This window comes from Homarus americanus, unplaced genomic scaffold, assembly GCF_018991925.1.
Source record: "Homarus americanus isolate GMGI-L3 unplaced genomic scaffold, GMGI_Hamer_2.0 scaffold4435, whole genome shotgun sequence".
Lineage (NCBI taxonomy): Eukaryota > Metazoa > Arthropoda > Malacostraca > Decapoda > Nephropidae > Homarus > Homarus americanus.
Genome location: NW_024731208.1, coordinates 7,516 through 16,802, shown reverse-complemented (window position 1 = coordinate 16,802; position 9,287 = coordinate 7,516). Strand labels below are relative to the sequence as shown.

At 40.9% G+C, this 9,287-nt stretch overlaps 1 protein-coding gene across 1 annotated transcript; it reads right to left on the bottom strand.

The window, feature by feature from the left end:
* Positions 1 to 538: 538 nt before the first annotated feature.
* On the bottom strand, positions 539 to 7,221 carry LOC121867574. The gene is made up of 4 exons (XM_042367581.1): positions 7,105 to 7,221; positions 2,744 to 2,827; positions 2,455 to 2,561; positions 539 to 1,603 (listed from the first exon to the last, which is right to left on the bottom strand). The coding sequence occupies exons 2-4, from the start codon at positions 2,817 to 2,819 to the stop codon at positions 1,466 to 1,468; spliced, it is 321 nt and encodes a 106-aa protein (XP_042223515.1). The 5' UTR covers positions 2,820 to 2,827; positions 7,105 to 7,221; the 3' UTR covers positions 539 to 1,465.
* Positions 7,222 to 9,287: the final 2,066 nt, after the last annotated feature.

Below are 9,287 nucleotides of genomic sequence, written 5' to 3'. Positions count from 1 at the left end.
TATATATGTCTGTCAACTCACAAACACTCCTTGGCCTGACGCCATCACTATACTTGTCCTGTATATGATCTCCGACTCTGAACTCTACTCATACTGTCCTGGTACTGTTTGTAACAGACTAAAATTATCAGTTATAGTCATGGAAAATTTGTAATGATTGAGGTTAATAATGTGTAGGAAGAGGAATTAAAATGTAAAGTTTCAAATTATTAGGAAGATCTACATGACTTCAGTGTTTGGTAATATATGTTGCCGTGTTAAGTCCCTTTGTGTTTGTCATGTGAGAGACTCATTGGTAATATTTTGGTCTAAGAAAGATTGTTTCATAAAATATTTTCTCCCGTAAAATAATGTTTTCTTAAGAATTGTCAGTGTCTCGTTCCGTAGTACTGGACAGCCGAAAGGGGCTGTTAGGAAATCCATTTAAATTATAATTTATTTATTAATGGTCGTATAATAAACAATTGTATTAACAACATAAACATTAAGAAACAAGTATTTACCTCATCAGAGAAGTAGGGTGTACAGACAGACTCTATAACAAACACTAAACTTTATCAAAAGACTTAAGACAAACTTTTCATTATCACCTCATAGAATTGTATTAAGGTCTTGAGGCGTAGAGAGACTTAACAATTATTATTAATCTGAACGACTATAGACGGTAGTTAGTTCTGAGACAGTTAGGTTATACATTATCCCCTGTCTAACAGACAGTAATACTTATATAAATGTGCACTATATAATTACTACACCCACGGTGAGTAAACTATGAGCCAGTGTCTACCATTTTCTCTTTAATACTGAAGTTAGTGATGTATGGTAATGAATCTTCTTGTCTAACAGATGACCTCTTGGCATCTGACCTATAGCCCTGTGACCTGGCTATGTCAACAGTAAGGACCAGACCCCTGGCCTGACTCTACCCTCAGTCCTACACTCTCTCTCGCTCATGATACACGTGAGGCTCCTGAACCTCAGATACATATCAGCTTCATATTTTTATTAACGCTCACAGCTCAGAGCGTTAATTACGGTGATGTCATAATTTAACCCATAAACATTTATTTATGCTACTTTCAAGGAACCTGGCAGACTCACCTTAAAGAACATTCAGCAGTGATTGTTAAAAGTAAATGGAAGGATTCAACTCAACATAGTAAAGCTATAGAGCTCCACATAATAAAGCTATTATACTCCATATAGTTTGTTTAGCTTAAGCTATTCCTTAAAGGTGAAATTAATCTCCACAATCAGATTTTTAATTAAAGTTAACCTAAGAAGACAAAGGTAGATTATTGTTATGAATGTTCAGTTTAAGTTGGCCCTCAGAGAGTGAAGGTTGACTATACACAGGACGAGCTTCTGTGTGTTTAGACAGGATCTGTCCCACCCGGGTCGGAGGTGGGGTACAACTCAGCATTAGTAAGGATGGTGGTGGTAGCTGCAGGGGTAGTACCAGCGGCTATCCTCTATAGTACCAATAAGACTGGTTGTAGTGTTGGTTGTACTGGTTGTAGTACCAGGTGGGCCGTGGTCTAGGTCTGGGACCAAACTCCACTTGTGGTCGGTAATTACTGTTGGGGTTGTGTACTATCGCTCCCTGTAGTGAAAAAGGAAACACCACATTAGCCACAATACTGTATGTAAGACGACATATAATACAATAATAATATAGTACCAAATAATAATATTTTAAACAGTGATTTATTCTGTAATGTTGTTATATTTTGTCTCCTCTATGGTCGCCATCTTCCTGACCTCAAAACTTAATATTCCATAAATGCAGAAACAAACGCGCCTGGTATACAACATACACAAACACGCCTGGTATACAACAGACACAAACACGCCTGGTATACAACAGACACAAACACGCCTGGTATACAACAGACACAAACGCGCCTGGTATACAACAGACACAAACACGCCTGGTATACAACAGACACAAACACGCCTGGTATACAACAGACACAAACACGCCTGGTATACAACAGACACAAAACGCTCCTGGTATACAACAGACACAAACACGCCTGGTATACAACAGACACAAACACGCCTGGTATACAACAGACACAAACACGCCTGGTATACAACAGACACAAACACGCCTGGTATACAACAGACACTAAACACAAATATTTAACACAGGACTAACCACACATATACTTTACTATTATTAAAGTTAAGTAATTAACACAATATCCGTCCATATAAACTGGGTAACACTATTAATGAGTTGAGTCAGAGTGTTGTAAAATTCTGTCCCTTTCCTCATGTTAGTCAAGATCTTAACAAAACAGAATAAATTTGTGTAAAACTGCTACTTTTTAACAACTCAAGGTAAAATATCTCCTCTCAGCTAAAATTAAAAGTAAAACTTTAAAGATAATATCAATCAATTTTGTCCTCAAAGTAAAAATAATCTAAAGCAAGAAATTTTAACATTACCGCGCTGGGGAACCTCGCATCAACTCCAATGCCAGATAAATAAGAAGCCTCTTCAAATGCCTGCCGGACGTGTCTGTTTCCATGGCCTCTTGACAACCCCAAGTTCTCTGTGCAGAAAGGCATCACAACACAATGTTTTAAAATAAGAATCTTCAGCGTAGTACAGATAACATAGTATTCGTCTTCATTTTACTGCATGGCCTAATATAAGTAACTACTGTAGTACACGTATCACAACATGAAGATCATAATGTTTTCTTACAGCTCTAGAATTGTGATAAGTCCCTACCAGAGTAAGCAGGAGGGGGCGTGTAACAGAGAGCCAGCAGCAACACCCACGTCAGGCAGGTCAGGTAGCCAGCCATCACCTTCACTGTGTCCAGGTAGATAAAGTATATGAGTCAGCTCACTGTGTCCAGGTAGATAAAGTATATGAGTCAGCTCACTGTGTCCAGGTAGATAAAGTATATGAGTCAAATCACTATGTCCAGGTAGATAAAGTATATGAATCAGGTCACTGTGTCCAGGTAGATAAAGTATATGAGTCAGCTCACTGTGTCCAGGTAGATAAAGTATATGAGTCAAATCACTGTGTCCAGGTAGATAAAGTATATGAGTCAGCTCACTGTGTCCAGGTAGATAAAGAATATGAGTCAGCTCACTGTGTCCAGGTAGATAAAGTATATGAGTCAGCTCACTGTGTCCAGGTAGATAAAGTATATGAGTCAACTCACTGTGTCCAGGTAGATAAAGTATATGAGTCAACTCGCTGTGTCCAGGTAGACTAAGTATATGAGTCAACTGTGTCCAGATAGATAAAGTATGAGTCAACTCACTGTGTCCAGGTAGATAAAGTATATGAGGCAACTCACTGTGTCCAGGTAGACAAAATATATGAGTCAACTCACTGTGTCCATGTAGATAAAGTATATGAGTCATCTCACTGTGTCCAGGTAGATAAAGTATATGAGTCAACTCACTGTGTCCAGGTAGATAAAGAATATGAGTCAACTCGCTGTCCAGGTAGATAAAGTATGAGTCAGCTCACTGTGTCCAGGTAGATAAAGTATATGAGTCAGCACACTGTGTCCAGGTAGATAAAGTATATGAGTCAGCTCACTGTGTCCAGGTAGATAAAGTATATGAGTCAGCTCACTGTGTCCAGGTAGACAAAGCATATAAGTCAACTCACTGTGTCCAGGTAGATAAACTATATGAGTCAGCTCACTGGGTCTAGGTAGATAGAGTATATGAGTCAGCTCACTGTGTCCAGGTAGATAATGTATATGAGTCAGCACACTTTGTCCAGGTAGATAAAGTATATGAGTCAGCTCACTGGGTCCAGGGAGATAGAGTATATGAGTCAGCTCACTGGGTCCAGGTAGATAGAGTATATGAGTCAGCTCACTGTGTCCAGGTAGATAAAGTATATGAGTCAGCACACTTTGTCCAGGTAGATAAAGTATATGAGTCAGCTCACTGGGTCCAGGGAGATTGAGTATATGAGTCAGCTCATTGGGTCCAGGTAGATAGAGTATACAAGTCAGCACACTGTGTCCAGGTAGATAAAGTATATGAGCCAGCACACTGTGTCCAGGTAGATAAAGTATATGAGTCAGCTCACTGTGTCCAGGTACATAAAGTATATGAGTCAGCTCACTGTGTCCAGGTAGACAAAGTATATGAGTCAGCTCACTGGGTCCAGGGAGATAGAGTATATGAGTCAGCTCATTGGGTCCAGGTAGATAGAGTATACGAGTCAGCACACTGTGTCCAGGTAGATAAAGTATATGAGTCAGCACACTGTGTCCAGGTACATAAAGTATATGAGTCAGCTCACTGTGTCCAGGTAGACAAAGTATATGAGTCAGCTCACTGTGTCCAGGTAGATAAAATATATAAGTCAACTCACTGTGTACAGGTAGACAAAGTATATGAGTCAGCTCACTGTGTCCCGGTAGATAAAGTATATGAGTCGACTCACTGTGTCCAGGTAGATAAAGTATGAGTCAGCTCACTGTGTCCAGTGTCGCGATCCCAATATCCTTTATACCTGGGGAGTGAATCCTACCCCAAGTTGTTAACAAATAAAGGAACAAATAGGGAACACGACAATAATTATCCCCACAAAAACCTACTCAACTAAATGTACTTGAATAAGTATGAACAAGTTGAAGTAAGTAAGTCACAAAAGGGAAGATAATTAATTAATTCAATTTATGTTCTAAAGGGAGTACTGACTAGCAAACAAGAAGTTAAGGGAATAAGTAATTGTATATTAAAATAAGAGTGATGCCGGAAGGGCGAAAATACACCGTTAAGGAGTTAGACCAAACGAATACTACTTAACATAACTATATTACACAGACATACAAAATATATATATACAACAATCCCTACAAAATAGTTATTTCCTACCAAACAGGAGATTCCTTACCACCAGGATCCCTTCCTAGGCCTAACTAAACGTGTCACTAATACCTGATACCCCTAGGGCATTGCAGAAGACTGGACAAGGCACTAGACAAGGGTCAAGGCTGGAGAACGAATGGACACGTCTACCATGTGCCACGGTTTTTCGCTACTGGGGAAGCGCATCTCATATCACGTGATCCAGGACATTTGCTAGATAATTTATATAATTAATTAATACTACTCTTGATTTGGCTTAACAGAGTAACACAATGATGCATATTAATAACATACATAAATATACAATTAACCTAAGTAGCTAAGAACAATAATAATATAATAAGTACAATTAACAAATTATTAATAGCTTGTGTGAAATGGAGGCGTGAACATATGCCTCACGCCATGCGAGTTCCCGAGCGCCACAGGCACGTGACACCAGGTAGATAAAGTATATGAGTCAACTCACTGTGTCCAGGTAGATAAAGCATATGAGTCAGCTCACTGTTTCCAGGTAGATAAAGTATATGAGTCAGCTCACTGTGTCCAGGTAGACAAAGTATATGAGTCAACTTACTGTGTCCAGGTAGATAAAGTATATGAGTCAACTCACTGTGTCCAGGTAGATAGAGTATATGAGTCAGCGCACTGTGTCCAGGTAGATAAAATATATGAGTCAACTCACTGTGTCCAGGTAGACAAAGTATATGAGTCAACTCACTGTGTCCAGGTAGATAAAGTATATGAGTCAGTTCACTGTGTCCAGGTAGATAAAGTATGTGAGTCAGCTCACTGTGTCTAGGTAGATAAAGTATATCAGTCAACTCACTGTGTCCAGGTGGACAAAGTATACGAGTCAGGTCACTGTGTCCAAATTGATAAAGTATATGAGTCAGCTCACTGTATCCACATAGAAAATGTATATGAGTCAGCTCACTGTGTCAAGGTAGATAAAGTATATGAGTCAGCTCACTGTGTCCAGGTAGATAAAGTATATGAGTCAGCTCACTGTGTCCAGGTATATAAAGTATATGAGTCAGCTCACTGTGTCAAGGTAAAAAAAGTATATGAGTCAACTCACTGTGTCCAGGTAGATAAAGTATATGAGTCAACTCACTGTGTCCAGGTAGATAAAGTATATGAGTCAGCTCACTGTGTCCAGGTACATAAAGCATGTGAGTCAGCTCACTGTGTCTAGGTAGATAAAGTATATGAGTCAGCTCACTGTGTCCAGGTAGATAAAGTATGTGAGTCAGCTCACTGTGTCCAGGTAGATAAAGTATATGAGTCAGCTCACTGTGTCCAGGTAGATAAAGTATACGAGTCAACTCACTGTGTCCAGGTAGATAAAGTATATGAATCATCTCTGTGTCCAGGTAGATAAAGTATATGAGTCAGTTCACTGTGTCCAGGTAGACAAAGTATATGAGTCACATCACTGTGTCCAGGTAGATAAAGTATATGAGTCAGCTCACTGTGTCCAGGTAGATAAAGTATATGAGTCAACTCACTGTGTCCAGGTAGATAAAGTATATGAGTCAGCTCACTGTGTCCAGGTTCACAAAGTATATGAGTCAACTCACTGTGTCCAGGTAGATAAAGTATATGAGTCAGTTCACTGTGTCCAGGTAGACAAAGTATATGAGTCAACTCACTGTGTCCAGGTAGATAAAGTATATGAGTCAACTCACTGTGTCCAGGTATATAAAGTATATGAGTCAACTCACTGTGTCCAGGTAGATAAGTATTTGAATCAACTCACTGTGTCCAGGTAGACAAAGTATATGAGTCAACTCACTGTGTCCAGGTAGGTAAAGTATATGAGTCAACGCACTGTGTCCAGGTAGATAAAGTATACGAGTCAACTCACTGTGTCCAGGTAGGCAAAGTATACGAGTCAACTCACTGTGTCCAGGTAGATAAAGTATATGAGTCAACTCACTGTGTCCAGGTAGACAAAGTATATGAGTCAACTCACCTCAAACCAACACACACACCACTGCTCACCCCAACGTCCTCTACCCCTCCGTGACGTCCAACCTCCACCCACCAACATACTACACTCATCCTCATAAACCCAATACTCAGTATCACCCTCACCTACCCACTACACTCACCTCTCAACACCTAGCATATATGACCACCAACACTCAGCCGCTACACACAACAATCAACACACACAACCTTCACCAACCAACACTCAATACTCTTGTGAGCCCTTAAACCTTTCCACGTCACCTGTTCCTTGGTGAGAGTAGTTTTATTTAGGGCGGCCCAACTCGGTTCTTAATTGTTTTGGGGATTACTGGCCACTTCGCCTTTAGGTTATTTCGGCCGAAGATGTTTGTTTGCCGAGTTATTTTCTTTGGACTTCTTCCTTTTGTTCTTTTTACTTTTCAATTGTCATTCTTCTTCTTGGTCTTGTTCTGGCAAATTCTCGTAAACTTCTAAAAACGGTTGATGATATTAATGGTACTAATTCGTTTTGTTCAGTCTTGTTTAATTCTGGCTTCTTTTCTGTGGTCTTCTTGGAGTCTTGATTCTTCTTTTTTACAGTCTTCACTACAAGAAGAGCCTCCTTGTAGCTCAGTTTTATCTTGTTTCGCAGCTTAGCCACCCTACACTACTCCCTCCACTTGGGACACTCCCGGTCGGTGGATGAGTGAGGGCCACCACAAGCTGCGCATTTTTTGGCGGCCGGCGAGCAGTTGGTGTGCTGGTGCCTGGGTGTCCCGCAACTGCAACAGACCTCCCGAGCTCGACACTTCCCCGCCAGATGGCCATACCTTTGGCATTTGTAACACCTTGTTGGTCTTCTTTCATACGGTCTTACTGGGATGTTCTCCTATCCCAGCAATACGGTGCTTGGTAGCTTCTTGGGGTAACCAACCAGTGCAGTTGCACTGGTCAGCTTCCGTACTATTGAGAGCTGGTCTCCGATCAGCTCGGCCAGTTCTTCTTTTTCAAGGTGTTCTATCTCGGTGTGGGAGATGATTCCCAACACCAAGTTATCCTCTGTGCGAGCTTCCACTAGTATCTGGATCCCGTTAATTTCTGTTATGTTGGCTATTTGCTGGGCCTGCCCCCACTCCACGAAGGTGACGATAAGGCCACCACTCACTGGTCTGCGGACGACCCTTGTCACCCACCTCATTCCTAAGGAGTCAGAAAACTTCCTTGGGACAAGGAGGTTTAGTTGCTTGCGCGAAGGGTACAGTCTTACGACCTTTGCCTCGTCATAGGTCAGCATCGTCAGGTTCACGTAGTACCTCGGGAGCAGAGAAGATCTTGCCTCGCCGAGGTGCAGCTCTCAGTCGAGGAGTTCCTCGTGATGGCAGCCTTATATATGTGGACAACCTCACACACTCGTTGCCTTGGCGAACTCTCTGACGCCATGAGTGTACAAGTATATGTTCTTTGACTCTGGTCATAATATGGCCTTAGTGCTCTCGTGTTATTTTCACCAGGTGTTATTTATCTTAGATCTATTGTTTATTTTATCAAGTGAAAGACTCACCAGTAATAGTTTCTCCCATAAAAGAGTTGACAAGATTTAGTCCAAAAGAATTTTGTCTGATGAATTGTCGTTGTCACGTTTCTTAACACTGTACAGCCTCGATGAGTTCTCAAAAAGTATATTGCAATTTAAATATATTTATTTTTATCTGTAAACACAATTGTGTTAATAATATAAACATTAAGATAGAGGAATTAGGGCAATATGAAAGGTAGGTTGTACAAAGGCAGACGTTATATAAAACATCAAACATTATGAACTACTCAATAAGGTTTTCCCGAGACATACAAACCATGTATAAAAAATCAAGGTAATTTTTCCTTTCAAATCATATTAAACACCGATGACCATTCGCCTCCCCACTCAACTCCACCCCTACACACCACCCCACGCATCCTGCTCGCCTTCCCACGCCACTCCACCTCCTACACACCACCCCACGCCTCCTGCTCGCCTCCCCACGCCACTCCACCTCCTACACGCCTCCCTACACCCCCTACACGCCTCCCTTCACGTGCCTCCTCACATACGCGAGGATATAAAAACTTACATTCCAGAGGTGGAACTGATATTTAAGGGAAATGAAGAAGATATATTAAAGAATATCACTATCAGAAAAGAGGATGTTCTTAAGAAGAAAACTAAACTAAAGAAGACAAAATCCCCAGGGCCGGATGAAACTTTCCCTCGAGTTTTGAAAGAGTGTAAGGAACAGATTAGCGTAAATTTATATCCAAAATCATTAGACACGGGAGTTGTGCCAGATTTGTGGAAACAGGCAAATGTAGTACCCATATTCAAAAAGGGAGACAGAGCATCAGCGTCAAATTACCGGTCGATTAGTTTGACGTCAGTAGTGGGGAAAATTCTTGAATCAATAATACCAAATAGCATCCGATCGCAT

What these genes read in the sequence shown, in the direction of transcription:
- LOC121867574 (XM_042367581.1), bottom strand. Translation starts at nt 2,819, where the DNA reads ATGGCTGGCTACCTGACCTGCCTGACGTGGGTGTTGCTGCTGGCTCTC. An exon ending in GCCCCCTCCTGCTTACTCTG is followed by an intron (nt 2,562 to 2,743) that starts GTAGGGACTTAT and finishes CTTTCTGCACAG; the next exon opens with AGAACTTGGGGTTGTCAAGA. An exon ending in ATGCGAGGTTCCCCAGCGCG is followed by an intron (nt 1,604 to 2,454) that starts GTAATGTTAAAA and finishes TTTTCACTACAG; the next exon opens with GGAGCGATAGTACACAACCC.